The sequence below is a fragment of the Phocoena phocoena genome, chromosome 3, assembly GCF_963924675.1.
Source record: "Phocoena phocoena chromosome 3, mPhoPho1.1, whole genome shotgun sequence".
NCBI classification, from domain to species: Eukaryota; Metazoa; Chordata; class Mammalia; order Artiodactyla; family Phocoenidae; genus Phocoena; species Phocoena phocoena.
The window spans coordinates 161,594,489-161,614,434 of NC_089221.1; the positions used below are offsets into that span (position 1 = coordinate 161,594,489).

The 19,946-nt window shown below is 55.4% G+C and overlaps 1 protein-coding gene across 6 annotated transcripts in view; it reads left to right on the top strand.

The window, feature by feature from the left end:
* The first annotated feature begins 10,668 nt into the window (after positions 1-10,668).
* MAST3 (microtubule associated serine/threonine kinase 3) overlaps positions 10,669-19,946 on the top strand; it is a 29,926-nt gene continuing 20,648 nt past the window's right edge. Inside the window, exons 1-5 of one of the 6 annotated variants that reach the window (XM_065874243.1) lie at positions 10,669-10,715; positions 11,000-11,089; positions 19,090-19,178; positions 19,265-19,334; positions 19,524-19,544. In XM_065874243.1, the coding sequence (XP_065730315.1) occupies positions 10,669-10,715; positions 11,000-11,089; positions 19,090-19,178; positions 19,265-19,334; positions 19,524-19,544 (317 nt within the window). Of the gene's footprint in view, positions 10,716-10,999; positions 11,090-16,284; positions 16,374-19,089; positions 19,179-19,261; positions 19,335-19,523; positions 19,545-19,946 lie in introns of those variants that run through there. The other 5 variants (XM_065874245.1, XM_065874246.1, XM_065874249.1 and 2 more) reach the window with 5 other exon arrangements.

The window sequence follows — 19,946 nt, forward strand, 5'->3', positions numbered from 1 at the left end:
AAAAGTAAATAAGTACATATATTTATTTTTTAAAAAAGAATACATAAGTTACCAAGAAAAGAACTCATTCATTCACTCCCTGATTACACTCCCTGATACTCTTCATGGAGATATTTGAGGAAGGTTTTGATGGATGTGTAGAAGTTTGCAAGAAAAAAATCTATTTATTCAATAAATGTTCTCTGATGATTCTCAAAGAGAATTTGAAGTGGATTTTGAAGGATAGGTGTTCACCGTGGAAAAATTGCATTCAGTCAGTCCTCCAGTCGGTCAGTCAATAAATGCTCCCTGTTGCCCTTTGAAGAGGTCATTTGGGAAGGGGTTCTGGGAAGAAGTTCTCCAGATAGATCACGGGCATTTGAGACCTCTCTGGTGGCTTCCCCTCCAGCAGCTCCCCATCTGTCCAGCCCAACCACCTCTAGTACAGGGAACCTCTCTTTCCTCAGGGTTCCAGCCAAAGTCCCAGGGCTGGAACCCTGAGGGCTGAGCTTGAGTCACATCTCCATCTTGAACCAATCACAGTGACTGAGATGGATAAGGACTCTAGGTCACATGTCCACCCCAGCTTGGATTACAGAACTTTTAGGCAGAACTAGCCAGAGACAGAAAGTTGGCCATGGTAGGGTGTAAGCTTCACCTGGGGTATGCAAGCTCCAGATGAAGTCCATTTATTGTAGGGTTGTCAGATAAAACACACAACATCCAGTTAAATTAGAATTTCAGATAAATAACACATAGCTTTTTAGCATATCTATGTCCCAATTATTGCACAGGACATATACTGAAAAAGTATTCATTGTTTATGTGAAATTAAATTTGACCAGGTGTCTGTATTAGTTTGGTAGAGCTGCCATAACAAAGTATCACAGACTGAAATCACAGAGTGATTTCAACAACAGAAATTTACTTTATTATAGTTTTGGAGGCCAGAAGTCCAAGATCAAGGTGTCGGCAGGTTTGATTTCTTCCAGGGTCTCTCTCCACGGCTTGAAGATGGTATCTTTTCCCTGTGTCTTCACGTGGTCTTCCCTTGTACAAGTTTGTATACTAATCTCCTCTTATAAAGACACCAGTCATATTGGATTTGGATCTACCCACATGACCTCATTTTAGTTAATTACCTCTTTAAAGGCCTTATCTCCAAATACAATCACATTCCGAGGTACCGGGGGTGAGGATTTCAACTTATGAATTTTGGGAGAATGCAATTCAACCCATAACAGTGGCTGCTTTGGAAAACGGTCTGGTAGTTTTTGAGAGTATTTAAATGTAGAGTTACCATAGGACCCAGGAATTCCACTCCTAGGTATATACCCAAGAGAATCGAAAGCATATGTCCACACTAAAAGTTGTACCTGAATGTTCACAGAAGCACTCTTCACAATAGCCAGAAAGTGGAAAAACTCAGATGTCCACTAATGGATGAATGAGTAAACAAAATGTGTCGATCCATGCAATGAAATATTATTCAGCCATCAAAAGGAATGAAGTAGTGGCGTTTGCTGCAACAAGGATGAATCTTGAAAACGTCTTGCTGAGTGAAAGAAGCCAGACACGAAAGGCCACATGTTGTATGATTTCATTTATGTGAAATGTCCAGGACAGGCAGATCCACAGGGACAGAAAGATTCGTCTTTAACAGGGGCTGGGGGAGGGAGAATGGGGAGTGACTGCTCACTGGTATAGGGTTTCTTTTGAGGGTGATGAAAGTGTTCTGGAATTAGATAGTGGTGATGATTGCACACCCCTGTGAATATGTTTAAAAACCACAGAATTGTACACTTTAAAAAGGTGCATTTTATGGTAGGTAAATTACATGTTAATTTCAAAATGTGTGTGAGAAAAGTCAATTTGGCCTTGGAGTCCTGTATTTTTATGTGCTCAATCTGGCCACCATAACTTGGTGGGACACTACTGTACCTCACAGGCGATTAGCCAGAGACCTTAGCTAGGGTTCCCTCCAATCTGAGAACATACTCTAATGTCCAGCTCGAACAGTTGGTAACCAAGGGACCCTGCAGCTGCAGAGACAGTGGGAGTCCTAGTGAAAGAGAGAATATGGGTGCCACCTTGGGACCTTGGACTTTTCCCAGCCTCCCTTTCCCTTCTGCAAAGTCAGGCTGAACAATTATCATCAGATACCTGTGAGAGGAGGTCCTCATGAGGCACTTAGTCGGGTGCCCAATTGGCGCTCGGCAAAGGCAGCCATCCTCAAAAAAGAAACTGGTAACTACAGTGGCCACCTATTCTTGTAAATAAAGTTTTATTGGGACAAGGGCCAGGCTTGGAGTGAGGCAAGCAGGCAGGGTCGTGCAAGGGCAGAGTCTGATCCTGTTTTTATTTAAAATGTTCATGTCTAGCTCATCATGCATTTTTGTATTCGTTTCGATTTGTTAAACTATTGTATTAAAATGTTGTGTATCTTCATTACTGACGTTTTTTGTGGGCGCTTCTTAAATTTTGCACAGACGTGAGTGCCCCACTCGCCTCACCCTTGTTGTGTGCCCCCCGGGGCGGGGAACATGGATTAACTTTTCTGAGCCTCAGTTTCCTCATTTGCAAAATGGGGATAACTCTCCCTTCTAGGAAGATTCATTGAAAAATGTTTACTTCTAGGCTCTGGGGGGGGGGGGGCGGGGCCTGAAAGGGCGGGGCAGGCTCGCTCGAAGGGGGCGGGCCTTTCGAGACCAGCTCTCGGAGAGGGGCGGGGTCAGGCCTCGTCAGCTGACCGCTTTGGCCAACGGCAGGGTGTGGCGGGGCCTGGCAGACTGAGACGGGGCAGGGCGCAAGCGAGCATTGCGGACTAGCCGGCGATGGACGAGCCGAGCCTCCTGCGGCGCCGTGGGCTCCAGGTGAGGCCCCTGCGCGGGCGGGCAGAGGGCGCAGGCGGAGTGAACCTGCTTGGGTGCCGGGGTCGGGGCTTTGGCGAACCTGCTTGGGTGCCGGGCTCGGGGCTTTGGCGGACCAGGGGAAACTGAGGCGGAGGGAGGTGCGCGCTCCGGAGACTCCCACTTGTCCACCCGCATCTCAAAGTGCTTTTCGCCTGTTGGGAAGAGGGTATGTCCATTTGACATATGGAGAAACTGAGGCTCCGTGGGAGAAAGGGGCTGAGGTTTCGACCTCTCCACCAGCAGCTCTAATCATATGAGCAGCGACAGCCTTTGAGCGCTCACCATAAGTTCATCTCGTTGTGTCAATACTTTTACTAGTGCTATATTAATATTAATTAATGTGTATTAATACATGACTCGTGCCTTCGCAGCGCCACCGCAGCCCTGCCTCAGCTCACCCCTAAGGCAAGATGGGGAGGCTGGGGATGTCAGTCCGCCCTTTCGTCAGATCAGGAAACTGAGGCTGGAGTCTGGGAAAGTCACAAACCCCAGGTCGCACAGCAGGGATTCAGTCCAGCGACCTTAACCAGCTCTCAGGTGCACAAGCCACTGCCAGCTAGCTCTGTGGCCTGGGTGGGGGTGGGGAGGCTGAGGCGTTGGGAGGCACTCTTGGGTCTCCCGACCTCAGTTTCCCCATTCATTAGAAGGGCCCTCCTTTTCTGACCACTGGCCCCCGGTTTGTGTTCGGGAGGCAGCGCCACCAGGAGATAAGCAAAAAAGGCATCAGACCTAGGGGAGGCTGACATTCTAACGCACGTGACCCCGCGGCGGCAACTTCCTTGACCTCTCTGGACCTCAGTGTCCCCATCCATCCAGTGGGAATTTAGACAATCTAGCCGTTTCCCTCTGGGGCTTAGACCACACCCGTAAGAAGCCACCAGTTGCAAGTGGGGGAACCCGGGATTCATCATTTACCCAACAAACGTTTGTTGAGTGCCTGCTGTAGTCCCCCGTCCCACCCCACCCCCGTCCCCCTGGAGAGGCGGGGGATGGGGGGGTTCACCCCTGGAACCGCCCTCCTGGATCTCCCAGCCTGTTGGGGGAGACGAATGCCTGAGCAGCAGTGACCCCGCACAGGTGTCAGCTGCGATGGGGCACGCTCAGGCACCCCTGGAGAAGGCGGCTGAACCGAGGGTTGCTGGGTGGCCTTGGGACAGAGGAAGCAGCCACTGGTGGCAGGGCAGGGAGTAGGTGTTTGGGGAAATGAATGAGGCTCAGAGAAGCTAGAAAGTAGGGGATGGGGTGGGGAGGTGGGCACTGAGGCCGAGGAGGGAGGGGAAAGGCAGGCCTTGAACCCCAGCTGCGGAACTGCGAACTTGTTGGGAGGTGAAGGAAGAGCCACATGTGTTTCGGTTGGGAGTCGGGGAGGGTGTGGGTAGAGCTGCAAGGCAGAGACCCTGAGGACATGCGGGGGGCGGGGGGAGGGACCGTTGCCAGAGGCAGGAGTCGGGGGCCTGAGCATAGAGGAGGGGGTGCAGCAGGACTGGTTTGCAGTGGGGTGTTGTGGGGAAACAAGCCCCGCCCGGAGCCCCAGATAGAATTGAGCCCTGCCTGCAGCCTCTTAAAATAGAGAAACCGCCTTCGGGTAGGCGAATGGGGGGTGCAGCTGACGTCAGAAACGGGGGGGTTGCTGTTCCATGGGGAAGAGGCACCCATTCCCTGATGACGAGTCCCATGTTACAAATGGGAAGACTGAGGCTCATAGAATCATAGCCTCTGTCCAGGTGTCACAGTGTGTAAGGCGACAGAGGATTTGAACCCAGGCAGATCTGGCTCTCCCTGCAGCCCAACCCCACACTGGCAGGCCTCCATCCAAGGAGGCGGAGGGGCAAGTAGGGTTTGCCCAGTTGAGTGAGGGCATTCTGGACAGAGGGAACGGCACGTGCAAATGCCCAGAGGTATGCAACCATATGTGTTTATGGGGAAGCTAGAAGCCATTTCTTAGCGCTAGAACTGGGCATGTGAGATGGGACCATCTGCTTCCAGGGCTTCCAGTGCCGATTTTGAAGAGGTTAGACTTTCTTCCTAGGGTGATTGGGAGCTATGGAAGGTGATGGAACAGGGGAGGTCATGTCAGATCTGAGCGCTTTGAAAGACTCCTCTGGAGCAGGTGGGGGCCAAAAAGGGGGCCAGAAACCAGGAAGGCATCTAGAGTAAAGGACCAAGTAGGAGACACATGAAAATAATTTTTAAAATAATAACTGCTCACATTAAGGGGCATCTACAAATGCTAAGCACTGCACCTGCATTTAGTTCTCCAACAGCCCAAGAGATTATTAGCCTTATTTTTCACCAGGGGAAACTGAGGCTCAGAGAAGGAAAATAACACCCAGGAAGTCAGGGAGTTGGAATTCTAAGTGGTCTGGCACTTGAGGGTGCAAAGATGTTGAGGGCCTTGGTTTGGGGCATCAGTCACACACTCCTTTAATTGGAGCCCAGAGCGCCCCCAGCCGATCAGGTCAGAGCCAATCAGATACCCTGGAGGGTGATCCTTGCCAAAGGTCAAAGAGTCAATTCATAAAAGCTTGAGGAAGTCAGGTGCCGATTGGCCAGTCCAGACAATAGCTGGGGGTATCCTGGCCAATCTGACTGTGGCAATGCAGGGCATGCGGTTGACTGAGTACTAGGAGGTTGTAAACAGGACCTGGCTTGGCCTGTGGACCACCAGTTTGCATTGGCTGTGGGTAAGGGGAAGAGGTGGAGACTGGCCCTTCTGGTTTGGGTTAAGCTCAGTCTTCTGTGTAGCATTTGTAGGCGCCAGTTAACGTAAGCTGTTATTACTAGGACTACTACCACTATTATTTTATCATTTTTTTCATCATCTCCCACTTTGCCCTTTGCTTAACAAACGACAGAATTTTAAAAGCAGATCCCCAAAGAGAGCATCCAGGGACAGAGAAGGTGTCCAGTCTGTGTCTGGACTTTGTCTCTCCTGCTGCTGGGGAAGCTCCCTGGAAGGTCCATCTGGCATCCTCACGGCCCAGTTCCAACTATTCTCCTCCTCCAGGAAGCCCTCCGGCTGGTGCCATGTGGTCCCTGCTGACCTCTCTCTCTTCGCTCCAGCTGCCAACTTCCGATGAGACTTGGTGCCCACTGGGCTGAGTCCCACCTCCACCCTACTGTTTCCCACTAGCCTGCTAGCCCAGCCTGAAGCCCTCCTCCTGGAACTCTTTTGGCTCCCCTCTCACTCCAGCCCCTTCTCTTCCTCTGGATCCCTACTGATGCCTCCAGTATGGGGGTGTCCATGCCCTACCCTGTCTCCTTCAGAATGTGGGCTCCTCAGGGTGGAGCTGAGGCTTCTGGTGAGGAGGCAGCATCTCCCAGCCCAGTCAAGCCCAGAAGAAGATGCCATAAATATTATCTTTAAAGGGCAGTTCTGGGGGGTTAGACCACCCCCACCCCCACCCCACCCCCACCCCCTTCCTAGGCGGGAGCCACTCGCTGAGGAACAGCTGGCAAAGAGGGGGCTGAAGGCAGAAGCAGATGGCGCAGGGAGCAGAGGGTCCGGGGGTGGTGCCGGGAGAGTTCCATGTGGGCCCAGCGTTCCACTGAGCCTTTGTAGGGGGGCTGCTGACTGTCCCTCACCTCTCTGTGCCACTTCACATCTTTTTGTATTTTGGAAGTAAATTAAAATTTGTGGTTGAATTGGTAGTTATTAACCTCACAAAATCATTGTGTGGGCTCTGATCGATCAAAGCTTCCCCCAGCGCCAGGCCCTGAGCCTGCTACTTGATTCCTCCCAGGGCCCTATGTAACTGGACCATTTTCCAAAGGAGGAAACTGAGGCACAGACGGGTGAAGTCGTTTGTCGGGGATCACACAGACCAGATTAGGGAGCCAGACTGGGAACACAGGACTGTCCGTGTTTTGGAAGGAAATGGCTGGGATGGGGTGTGTCGGGGGGTGGCATGTGTGGACACAGCAAGAACCCCTGAGTTCAGATCCCAGCTCCTCACTGTTTTGCGGGTTAGTAGGGGAGGAGGAAGCTGGTATGAGATCTCATAACAACCGGAGGGGGCCGAAGGAGACCCTAATGGTGGTGGCGGTGGTGGTGGGTCCACGAACGTTTGCACAGAATGATAGTGAGCTCTCCGTCCCCAGAGGTATTCAAGCAAACAAGGGGACCTCAGGGTGGCAGGTGAGCCTTCTCCCACCTTGAAGGGCTCTGACTTGATTTTCTGAGCTCAAGGTAGCCGGGGTCCAGCCTCAGGGCGACGCCCCACCCCCGCACATCCTCCTCTTCCCCTGCCTGGAGACCCTGTTAACCCCTCCCAGCCCTGTCATCCCGAGCCCAGCAGCTTCCGGCCCCCTCCAATTGGCTGCGGGGGCTGATGACATCATTGGTTGCCATGACGAACGCCCAACTCTGGATGTGGGCAGCCCTGAGCCCACCGAGGTAAAAATAGTCCTGCATCCTCAGCGCAACCGCCCCAGTGTGTGTGTGTGTGTGTGTGTGTGTGTGTGTGTGTGTGGGTGTGTGTGGGTGGGTGGGTGTGTGGGTGTGGGTGTGTGTGGTGTCCAGAGACCTGGATTCCCGGCCCTACCTCCGTCGAGAGATGTGGGCAGATGCTGCCCTCCGCGCCTCAGTTTCCCCGCCTGTAAAAAGGCTTCTGCTCCTGATGCGTAGTAGCGGCTCAGTAAATGTGCGTAAAATTTAGCAAGTATTGCGATAGTCTGCGAAGGCCCTTGCTGAGCTCAACAGTAACACAACAACAATAATTTCTGATCATTTTTACCCCAGAACCCTCTTACATTATCTCCAAATTACAGATGGGGAAACCAAAGCACAGGTAGTACCAGTCACTTGGCTCAAGGTTCCACGGCCAGGAAAGAACAGATGATAGATCTGGACCCAGGTCTGGGTGTCCTCAGATTCTAAACTTGTGCCACACAGCCTTTTGAGAATTAAAAAGCCCTCTTGGGCAAGCCATATTTGAGGGTGGACTCTGGGGTCACAGTGGAACCCAAGCACAGGGCTTTCTGCCCTATATATGGTGAGGACACCCAGGGTTGGTGCAGATCGGCTTGCTGAGCTCTAAAAGAGTCTTCAATAGGGAGTCACTGGTCAGTGTGCCCAGCCCCCACAAATGACCAGGACCCAAACCTGCATAGATTCTGCAGAAGGTGAGCGGGGAATGGCTTTCAGATCTGGGAGGGGACAGGGTGAGGATGACTAAGGAATCTCCCTTTTCTCAATAGATTATTAGTATTTAGCCACTACTGACATACTTCTTTGTAAATATAACTAATTTATTTTGAATAATGACTTTAAAAAAATGTAAGTAGGGGAGCTGAGAAGGGAGGTAGATTGGGAATCTGAAAGGGCTTCCTAGAGGAAGGGACACTTGAGCTGAAGCCTGAAGGATGAGCTTCAATTAACAAGCACCAGAAGGGAGGGAAAGTGGTCCTGGCAGAAGATACAGTTGGTGCAAAGGCCCTGAGGCAGGGCTGAGCCCAACGTGTGGGGTGAGCAGAAAAGAGGCATTGGTTGGAACAGGGTGAACAAGGGGCCAACTGGGAAATGAGGTGGGTGGAAAGCTAGGGATGTGAAGAGTTTGTCTCCTTGAGAATGACCCCTGTTTTCTTTTCAGAAGGAGCTGAGCCTACCGCGCCGGGGACGTGGGTGAGTTCACCTGGGGCCAATGGGCTGGGTGGGGCCCTGTGGTCCTGGGCACAGATATTTCAGCAGCAGCCTCCAAATTGTGAATTTATTTAGTAATTACTACAAAGCTTCTCACCTTGATCCTGCCCCGGTGTTTGCAAAGTACTTCACAGGTGCCTCACGTGGCCCTCACCACAGGCTGGGAGGTGAGGTACAAACTATGCCAGTTTGCAAACGAGGAAACTGAGGTGCATAAGGGTTGTTTCACTGGCTGTACGGCAACCAACTTGAAAAGGTGGCATCCAGAGTCCAGACTGTAGAATTCCAGTCAAGTATCCTGGAACCAGCTTGCATGCCTCCCATGACAGGAAGCTCACTCTATTTTGGGGAACACCGGCAGAAAATCATACACTTCAGGGTCACATTAATGTTCCTGGTGATTGGCATTTTGAGATCCCAAAAGCTCAAAAAACATTTGTTCAGTGCCCTCCCCTGTTTACAGATGGGGAAATCAAAGCCCAGGAGGGGGAGGAGTTTGCCTTGTACTGGTGGTCTGGGGGAGTGTGAGTGCAGACACTCCCTCTTTGGAGGCTGCATTTGCCTAAGTTGGGGGTGGGAATTCCCTTGTGCCTCAGTGAAATCACTCACTCAACAAACATTTTTTTAGGATCTACTGTGTGCTGGGCTCTGTTCCAGGCACAGGGAACACGGTGACGAGTCAATGCTGGACCCTGCCCATGGAGCTTGCACTCTCTTGGGGAGAGTGATGAAGTGATGTTATACAGGGGAGAAATTAAACAGAGACAGACAGAGGGGGCTGGAGGGTGGCTTTAGCCCTGAAGATGTGGGATCTCTTAGAGGAGGTGACATTTGAGACTAGATCTGGAAGAGGAGGAAGAGCTAGGGGGAAGGTGTGGGGGGAACAGCATTCCAGGCAGAGGAAACAGCATGGTCAAAGGTCCTGAGGTGCGAACTAGCTTGGCACTGGAAAAACAGCATGGAGACAGGGGTAGCTGGGGTGAAGTGAGCATAGGGGAGGTGGAGGGAGAGGAGAAGGGGTAGGTCCTGGGGGTTGGATGAGAGTTTGAAATCTGATGGTGGGGCTGGTGTCGGGAGTAGCCCCCAAGCCCAGACCATCTCTTGTTGGACTGGGAATAGTGCACCTGGTGGGGAGGGCCCTGAGGACCCCAGTAGGGAAGGGGCTTGGACACTGCCCGGAAGGCAGGCACTGTCCCCAGCCTTTGCCCAGGCTGGGGGCGGGGTAGTGGACCGTGAATCAGTACAAACCACTGAGGGCAAAGTCCTGGGCCACGGAATAGGACCGGGACAAAGACTCCCTGAGGGCTGTCTAGTCTTTGCCACCTGCGGTGTGCCTGACCGGGTCCAACCAGGATTTCAAGGGGGCCATGGCCAGACACAGACAACCGCAAACCTTCGGAGTCAGGGCTGGGCAGGAGGGAGGGTGGGGCTCTGAGCGCCAGGGGTCCACGTGTAGGGAGGAGGCTGGTGGGGCTGAATTAGGATATGAATGAGGGGGATGACTGTCCTGGCAGAGGGAACCCAGGGAAACAAAGTGCTGGAGGCGTGGTCGGGGCCTCCGGTGTGCGCCGGGATGGTGACACCCGCTGCGGACGGCCGGGAACGCCTGGGCCGAGCGGCTGCGGGTGGGAGGATTGGGGTGGGGCACGCACACCGTGGATTGGTGTCCGAGAGACACCCCCCGGGGGCGGGGCGGGGCGGGGCTCGGTGAGCGCGGAGGTAAGGCCTCGACAGGGAAGGGGCGGGGCCAGTTGATGGAGCAAAAAGTCCGGCAGAGAAGGCAGTGACTGCCCTTCCTTTCCGGCCGTGCAGCTCGGGGGCTCGATACCCGGCACCCTCGGCGTCCCTGCTCGGGAGGGGTGGCACCGCGGCTCCCGCCTCGCACAATCCGACCTTTGCTGCGGGTCTGTGCCTGCGCGCAGGTGCGGGGCTCCGAGCCCCGCCCCGGGACGGAGAGAGCCCGCCCCCCCACCACCACCCGGCGGCCCAGGCCCCACTCGGCGTCTGTCTCGCCTGCCAGGCGTGCTGTCCCGCTGTCCGCGTCTGTCTGTCTGTCCGATCGCGACACAGTCGGGGCTTGGCGGCCACGAAGGGGGCGTCAGTACTCGGTCGCGTAGACGCGGCCCCGGCCTCGTCATGAAGTCCCGCAGGGACAAGCTGCACATCCCGGCGCTGACCCTCGAGTGAGTGCTTGGACCTGGAAGGGGAGATTTGGGGGAAGAGGGGCAGACTGACAACCACCTTTCTTCCGTGTCTCTGTTCAAGTCGCCCCGAGTCGCACCGCCGCCTCCAGGGAGCCCTCCCGGGTCAACGGCCTGGCCCCGCCCTCGCGGCCTGCGAGAGATCTAGTATCCCCAGCCTCAGGCCCCTTCTCCCTAAGGAAACCACAACCCCGGTCCCGTCTCCCCATTCGGCCACACGCAGGGGCCGTTGCCGGGTTCACCGTCCCCGGCCTCTTTCTTTGCAGTCTGTCTCCAAGCAGCCAGAGCCCGTCCTTACTGAGTCCCAGCAGCCCCTGCAGCCCCTGCAGCCCCTCACTGGGCCTGCACCCCTGGAGGTAAGTGACAGCGCGCGCGGGCGGGGCTCGGACATCGCCCTGGCACCCCAGAGACTTGGAAGCTGCCCAGACCCAGCTCCCCCGCAAGGTACTGTGGGCTGGTGACATGGACTCTCTGGGCCTCAGTTTACCTCTCCATAAAATGGCACTGTGATCCACACTAGGACCATGATGGGAAAATTCCATATTCGGTCATAGGCAGCAGGTTCCCCCTTCTGATAGACGGTCAGGGCAAGGCCAGAACTTGAGCTGTTGCCCAAGGACTTCCTGGAGACAGGTGCTGGGTTCCCAGCCTGCTCAGGGCCCTGCTGAATTGGCCTGGCCTCCTGTGCTGTGACCCAGCTCAGCTGGCCGGAAAGCTCCTCCCTGTGAATGTATACACACACACACACACACACACACACACACACACACACACATTCCTAACGCTGAGAGTCCACCATTAGAGCCCTGTGCACTGAAGTCAACCAGGCCAAGTGGTATAGGGAGAAAAGAACCAGCTTGACTGAGCACCTCAAGTTCCTTCTGTCCCCTCTGCAACCCTGGGAGAGAAGCACCCTTTCTGATCCCATTGCCCAGTGGAGGAAACTGAGGCTCAGAGAGGGGACACCAGTTCTCCTGGTTCAGTACGTCTGGGGGCCAAGTCAGGGCCAGCTTTGCCATCAGAGTCTGTTGAGGGTTTGAGCCACTCTCTGCGATGGCGGGGTCTCAGGATCTTGCCCCTGTATGGGAGAGAACATCAGGGATATAGTGGGCTCCTCACACAGCTTGGGCAAAAATTCAGGGAGGGGACAGATGTACAGGTCAGTGATGTCTAGAATTTGATGGCCCATCAACCATTTACACCTTAGTATGAATGAGCTGCTCAGACTCTTCCCATGGGCCTTTAGTGGGAAGAAGAGAGAACACTTTGGAGCCCACACTGGGAGCTGGGCAACAGGCAGGTACCTTCATTAAGTAGGCATCTACTGTGTGCCAGGTGCTAAGGGCATAGCTGTGAAAAGATGAACATAGTTTCTCCCTCATGAGGCGCTCAGTCAGTTCTCAGGAAGTAGGCAATGAACAAGGGAATGGACAAACAAGACACATTCAGACGGAGATCTCTTAATGTGGTGTTTGAGCCAAGGCCTGAGCAGAGCTAGGGGAAGGGAAGCACCAAGCAGAGGGAGCTGCACATGCAAAGGTCCTGAGGCAGGACCAAGATTTTTAAAGCCCCTGTGGCTACCTTGGGGGAAGAAAGGTTGGCTGGGGACAGGAGACAGGAATGGAGGTGGCAGAGGCAGGGAAGTGGCTAGGGCAACATCTAGGTGGGAGATGGTGGGGCCTGGACCAGGCTGGGGTGTCCAATGGGAGGCAGAGACTGTGTCGCCCCCATTTAGCTGAGGAGAAACTCGGCTTGGGACCTCAAAGTGTGTTGTCCAGAGGCACCCTGAGAGAGAGTGTCAGGCCAGATCTGACTCTGGGTCCTTGGCCTCAACCTCAGGTGAGGACAAGATGAGGGAAGGGACCTGTTGAGAGCAGATAAGCCAGTTTTACCAGGAGGAAATAGAGGCAGTTTGGGATTCTAGCTGAGTCCACTGGCCCCTTGCTTGCCACCAGGGGGCAGCAGAGCCCCGTTGACTTGGGCCAGGCAGGGAAATGGGTACCTGCCTCCCCTGCTCCAGGGGGAATAAGCCCACATTTGTCCCCTCGGCCTCCAAGGCCCTGTGGGTCCAGCTCCTGTGATGAACCACCCCCCCGCCCCGCGTTCTCCCATCCACCTCTCCAGTGCTCACCCTATTCTAGCCGTGCGGCTTCCTGGACTGCCAGAATATAAGCTGGCCAGCCTCAGGGCCTTTGCACTTGTTGCCCCCCCTGCCCAGAGCTCCGCTTTCTCTGTTTACTCCTTTATTCATTTGTCAAGTATCCATCAAGCTCTCAGATAGGAAGCCTTTCGTGTCTAAACCTGCCCGCCCCTGCCCCACCCCACCATAAGGGCCCCCAAGCCCCGGTTGCATCCATTATGCACATCCATTTCCCTCACCCTGACCCCATCATGGTTGTGATTTCCATGTTTTCTTGTGTGATTATTGAGTTGTTTTTCTCATCCAAAGGTTTGAGAGCCCCCTGAAAGCCTGACCTGGATCTGTCCTGGTCATCCTATAGCCTCAGGCAGGGCCTGCTATACATCAGGTGCTCAATTAATGCTTGTGGCACGGACAAATGGGAAGCAGCTGGGAGGGCTGTACCTGTGGTGTTGGGGGGGGGGAGCAGTTTGAAGAGAAGGTCATGAGTTGGGCCCATATGGCCAAGGGGACGACAAAGAGGCTGTTCCAGGCAGGAACAGCATTGTCAGAGGCGTGTTCCCTCTGGGGGCTTGGACACCAAGGACGGGAAGAATTTGGATTTTCTACCGAGGGCACTGGGAGCCACATAAAGTATGGGGCTTGGAGGGGCATGGACAGCTCATGGGCAGGTATGAAGGGCTGGGGTGGCCCTACCAATGTGGGGTCGGAGATGGGGGTCTGTTTGTCCACCTAGGGCTTTCCTATTTACACAGTTACTGGCACAAGCAGAGAGAGGCAAAGTCTGAGGCACAGAGTTAGGATTCGAGCTCTAGGAAAGGGATTGACCCAGGAGTGTGAATTTGCCGTAAGATGAGGAGCCGTGGAGGGTGTGTGAGTAGGGGAGGGGCTTGATCTAGTGGGCAAGGGGCTGGCGCCAGAGGTCACTTGATCAGCCAGCCTTTCGCGGGAGGTCTTTGCCGTGGCCACAGGCCCTCTGGATTGCCAGCTGTAGCCCTGTTCTGCAGAGGAGGAAACTGAGGCCAGATGGGCGTGGGAGAAACAGCTGCTGGGGATGCCAACACAATGGGCATAGTGGGAGGCGTGTAGGCAGCACAGGCTGGGGACGATGGGCAGCTCCTTTACTAACTGTGTGCAGAAGTGTCCCCGGCACACATGGTAGGGGGAGCTTGTGGACACAGCACGTTAGCCTATGGTGCATGAGACCGTGGCTTCATCCCCACTTGGGTCCCCAGACCTATGGGACCTCGAATTCCTCCCATGCAGGAGGCTGTGTTTCCTGTACGTGGCTCAGACTAAGGATGAGGATGATGGGTAACCTCTCTCATCCTCATCTACACATATGACCCCACAGCAGAGCCTGTTCTTTAGCCTCAGAATAAGTCCAGAATCCACCCACTTTACTCCACAGCCCCACCCTGGTCCAGGCCTGTGTCCTCCCCTCCCAGACCCTGTTACAGCCCCTCACTAGCCTCCTGCCGCCTCCACTCCTGCCCCCCCAACAGCTTCTGTTCCTCATGGCAGACATGGGGGGCGGGGTTTACAGACATAGTCCAGATCACACCCTCCCGCTGCTCACACATCCTCCATGACTCCCTGTTGCTGCTGCAGTAAAACTGCACTCCTCCCTGTAGCCCACAAGGCCCGCATGGTGAGTCTTGCTGGCATCTTCCCCTCAGTCCTGCTTCAGGGCCTTTGCACGTGAGCTGTGCTCCCTGCCTGGGATGCTCTTTCTCCATGGCTGGCTCCTCTTCCTTCTCGATGTCTCACTGCTGGCTGCAGTGTCACCTCAGAGAGGCCTCCTGGCTAAAGTCGTCCTTTGCCAGCCTTACCCCTGCGCTTTTCCTTCCTCAACTTCAGTGTGTGAAACTAACTTGTTCATTTAATTGTTTCCTGTTCACTCTCTGCCTCCCCTACCAGACTGGGGACTCCTGGGGGCAGGGATTATTTGTGGCCTGCATCCCCAGGGTTCAGTACAAGGGCAGACACACAGTAGGTGCTCAATGTTTGTTGAGTGAATGAGTGGCCAGATATGGGTTGTTTGAGCCCCAGTCTGGGGGCATGGAGAGCAGGCCTGGGGAGACACTCAGCAGATATCTGGCCCACTGCGTGTGGGCCACCTGAAGGAGACACTGGGCTTGGAGGCAGCAAGGCAGGGAGTCTGAAAGAGACTTGAGAAGCAAAATCGGTGGCAAGATGGACGGGCAGGGTTAGGGCTACACATCAGGTAGCAAGTCCCCCTGTACGCCTCAGTTTTCTCAGATGTGGGGTCTGGGCTCCAGGTCAGTCCTGCCTCGGCCGGTTCCCAAAGCGTTGTGTGGCCTGTGGAGGGTCCACCTTCAGGGTGACACTGTCCCTGACTTCCTGGGGCTGTCATGAAAGGAGGAAGCATTAATTCACAGACATTCCATCGTGAAGATGAACTGTACCCCCAGCTCTGTACCAGGCACTTTCTGTGCCTCTGATTTTATTACATTTTCACAAAGGGACATGTGTATATGGGGAACCAGAGGCCTGGAAGTTTGCCTAATGCTAACGTTTATCGAACGTTTACCAGGCACTCTTGGGAGGCACAGTGTAATCATGTCAGCCCCATCTTCCTCCCATCTTACAGTTGAGAATACTGAGGCTTGAGAAGTTAAATCAGGCATCTGACTCCTGATAGTAGCCAGGCTGATGGCCTTTCCCGTCGTACAGACAGGAAGAGCATATCAGATGCCCTGACTCAGTCTGCTAAACACACCCTCTGTGCCAGTCCAGTGCTGGAAGATGCTGGGACCTCAAGGAGCCCAAGCCTGGGGAAGACAGAGCTGGACAGACACAAGAGAAGACCTCCTGAAGGAGGGGACGCTGGATTTTGCCAGGCGGGAAAGGCATTCCAAGAAGTACAGCCAGCGTGGGTGCAGTAGCATGAGCTGGGCCAGGCAGCTGAATGGGTCTTGAGTGCCGCACTCAGAAGGGGTTAGCGCCGAGGTAGGGGAGAAAGGGGCGCGATCGGATTTACATTTTGAAGGAAGGGAGCCAACTTCGAAGGTCCTACATCCAGGTACCGCCAACGCCCCGCCCCCGCCGCCCGCAACCCTAGCAACGCCCCGCCCCTCCGCCCGCGGCCACGGCAACGCCACGCCCACCAGCCAGCACGCGGGTTCGCAGGTCTTGCTTCCGCGTCGCTCGCCCCACCCGCCAGGCCAGGCCCCGCCCCCGCGCTGTCCTGGGCGGGGTTCCAGGCCTCGCTCCAGGCCTCGCGCTTCCTCCTCGCCCCCCACCCCCAGCCCCGCGGCGCGTGCCCCGCCCCTCACCGCGGGACTCCCGGGGCAGATACCGCCGTGAAGGTTCGCGTCCCGCCGCCGCTGGTTGCGCCCGCGCGCCTCTCGGGCCTCTGGCGGCGGCGGCGGCACAAAGGGAAGCAGCATGTCCGATCCTAGCTACTGGACGGCGGTGGCGGCGCCCGGCCACCGGAGCCGCCTGGCCAAGGGCGCGCTGCTGCAGCGCTCCAAGAGGTAGGGGGCTTCGCGCGGGCAAAGGCCGACCGAGCAGACACGAGTTGCCAAAAGTGTGTCTCGGCAGCGCGGGGAGGGCCACTGTGTCCGGCGGTAGGGGGAAGTGGGCGGATGCACTGGGATCCAGGTATCCCCTGGGGTCCCAGGCGCCTTCCTTTCACCGCTCCTTACCCAAATTGGGATGTCTGTCCGCCGGGGTCGCAGCTCAGGTGGTGACAGAAGCAGCAGGGATTTGGGACTGAATCAGGATTCGAACCTGTCCTCTGGGCAGACCTGCGGAGGAGCTTCTTGGAAAAACTGAGGCTGTTTAGTCCCTGGGGCCCAGTCAGCGGAAATGATGGTTCAGAAGCAAACATTTGCTGCGGGAGGATGGTGTGTTTGTCGGTTATGGGGGGGTGGGGGGAAATCACGGTGTTCTATCCAGAGCAAAGTGGAGTCTCAGTTTCTCCTGAAAGGCAGAGAAGCTAAGTGAGGGCTGTGAGCTCTGCTGGACCTGCGTTGAAATTCCAGCTCAGCCACTGTCAGGCTGTGTGCCTTCAGGCAGTTCCTTAACCTCTCTGTGCTTGAGTGTCTCACCAGTGCTTGGTCGGGGCACCAGAGGGGAGCACAGGCAAAGGCTGGGCGGTGGGACCAGCTGCTGAAGGGCCTTGAATGACTAATCCAGGGTTTAGGCTCTTCTCCCAGAACCTGGGGAGCCACAGAAGGCTCATGGGCACCTCAGGGATCAGGTGCAGGAAACTGGCCTCAGGCTCCTCTTTTCTGACATAATTCTCACTCTCTGTTGTGCCACAGGGCTGGTTATTGAAAAACTAGGCAGCTTCTCAGGGTCCTGGGCCTTCTCCAGGGAGGGCTGAGCACACAGTTGGTGCTCAGTAGATGCTCGGGAATTGAACAGATGATGCCCAGTTCCCCGTTGGGATCTCAGATTTGGTTGTTTTCAAGAAAGCCCTGCCTGAGAGCAAGAGGGAGGCTCCCAGTGTTTTTCCCAAATGCTGTTGGAAGTGAAAAATGATGCATTGGGGTGCAGTGTGGGGGTGAGGGGCTGGAAGAGGATGTGGGCTGTCGGATGTGTGTGTGTTGGGGGGGTGGTGACAGGAAGTTTTGCAGGAACCTGTGGGTTTCGCTTTTGCTTTTGCATCTCAGACTAGAGGACAATCTCTGTGGCTGATGACATCTGTGGCCTCAGTTTTCCAGGCTGGGAAATGGGTGCAGCTGGTCTCTCCCTCCTCTGGGCTTATTAGTATTGGCAGATGTTGGTGATTTAATTCGCTGGAGAGGCATTGCTTGCTCTCCCACCATGCACCAGGCCCTGTGAGTAATGTCAGGAGAAAGATGACAATATACGTACATGCCACAATTTACCCAGTGCCAGGCCCAAAGCTGAGCACTGTGTATGCACCTTTGCAAAGTATACAGATGGGAAAATAGGCTCAGCAGAGCAGCTGCACATGGAGCCGTGGATAGGCTGAACCCCTCCTCCGTGCATGTCTTGTCTCCTGAACTGGTTGCTGACCTCACTCTCCTTGGCCTGCACTGTGCCTTCTGCCTGGGATGCCATTCCTGGCCCTGTGAGGCCCCGAGGTGTCATCTCTCCCTCCCTGAGCAGTTCTCCCGCCAAGGCTGGGCTGCGTTGGCGGCTCAGGCTGTGTGGGCTGATGCACTTGTCGAGAGCAATAGGAGCCGTTGCCGGGCGACTGCTGGGGTGGGTGGGGGGAACCGTGTCGCTCCCAACTTCCCTCTGCCAGGGCGGGGGCTGGGGCCAGGGCACATATGGGAATTACTGGGCAAGGGTTGCGGGGGGCGCCTGGGCCAGGGGTCTGGTGGCCAGGAGGGAGCTGGGATGAAGGGAGGAAAACATGTGGGCAAAAGTTTGGCAGAACAGGGACTTCCCTGATGGTCCGGTGGGTAAGACTCAGCGCTCCCAATGCAGGGGGGGCCCCAGGTTCGATCCCTGGTCGGGGAGCTAGATCCCGCATGCCGGAACTAAAAGATCCCGTGTGCCGCAACGAAGATCCCACGTGCCGAAACGAAGACCCGGTGTACCCAAAATAAAATAAATAAATAAACAAATAAATACTTTTTTAAAAAAAACATTCTTTGAAAAAAAAAAAAGTTTGGTAGAACAAGAACAGGACCCAATATGCAAGATGCTGGCTTTAGGGTTTCCAAGGATCAGATTGGCGTTTTAGGGGGATCTTGGGGAGGGGGTCTGCTCAGAGATTGGAGCAGTGGCCCTGGGAAAAGGTGCATAAAATGGAGTGGGCGCCTGCCTCAACCCACCTGTGGGTTCCAGGATCCTCTCCAACCTCTGCCTTATTTGCCATTGTTCCTGGCAGTGGCCACGATGTGGGCAAGGCTGTGGGGGCGGGATTGTGGAGCAACCTTTCCCCCCACCCCGCCCCCCACCCCGGCATTGCGCAGCATGCAGAACTTCCCCCACCAGAGATCGAACCCGTGCCCCCTGCATTGGAAGTGTGGAGTCTTAACCACTGGACCGCCTGGGAAGTCCTGGGCGTGGGATTGTGAACACAGAAGCTGGAGAAGCTGGGCCAGGGCCATGATGTTGCAGAGGGGCGGTCCGCCTGGGGAGCAGAGAGAGAGTGGTCACCCCCAGCTTCCTGTCCTGCCCTGAAGCCATCACCCATGTGCTCCCAGCCGAGCAAGTGGTCCTGTGAAGCAGGAGTCCTGGACTTGTCCCCACCTTCCCCCCCAACAGCTGCCGCAGCGGGAACCGCAAGAGCCTGGTGGTAGGAACGCCCTCGCCGACCCTTTCCCGGCCCCTGTCACCCCTGTCCATCCCAACAGGTGAGCGCGGGGGCAAGCGGGGCAGGGTGGGAGTGTCCTGTCTCCACCCCCACTGACTCAGTTCCCCCCCACCTCCTCCTCAGCAGGCAGCAGCCCCCTGGATAGTCCTCGGAACTTCTCAGCTGCATCTGCTGTCAACTTCCCTTTTGCCCGGAGGTGAGTGGTCTCCGGCTTTGGGGGATGGTGTTGACATGATGGGCGAGGGGACAGGCAGGGGCATGCACCTGGTGGCTGGACCTGCCTCCTCATTAGCCTTTTCCCCACCCCTGGCCTCTGCCCTGCTGTGGTCTCTCCTCTGGCTTCCGCCCCTGGCAAATGCACACATGCACGCACGGTCTCCTGCAGCCACATCCCGAGCACAGACAGGTAATTTCTATGAGCCCTCGGGGAGGGGCAGGGGGAGGGGGTGGCATGGCTTGGTCCAGGAATCACTCATTCACTGAAAGTTGTTAATTCACTTAACAAGACCTGATGGAGGACCTGTTATGTGCCAGGCACTTAGGTGTCACTTATTCATTCAACAACGTTTATTCAGTGCCTGCTGGATGCCGTGCCCTACACTGGGGGCTGAGGAATGGGAGGCTGGACTTTGGCCCTCAGGGAGTCCTCAGTCTGGTGGGAGTGGCCAGCGTGTACTCCAGCAGCTGCAACTCAGAGAGCAGCTTTGATGGGGGACGTACTGGCCGCTGGTGTCAGGGAAGACTTCCCGGAGGAGGCAGCTGAAGAACAAGGAGAAAACATACAGTGGACTTGCTCACCCTGTATTCC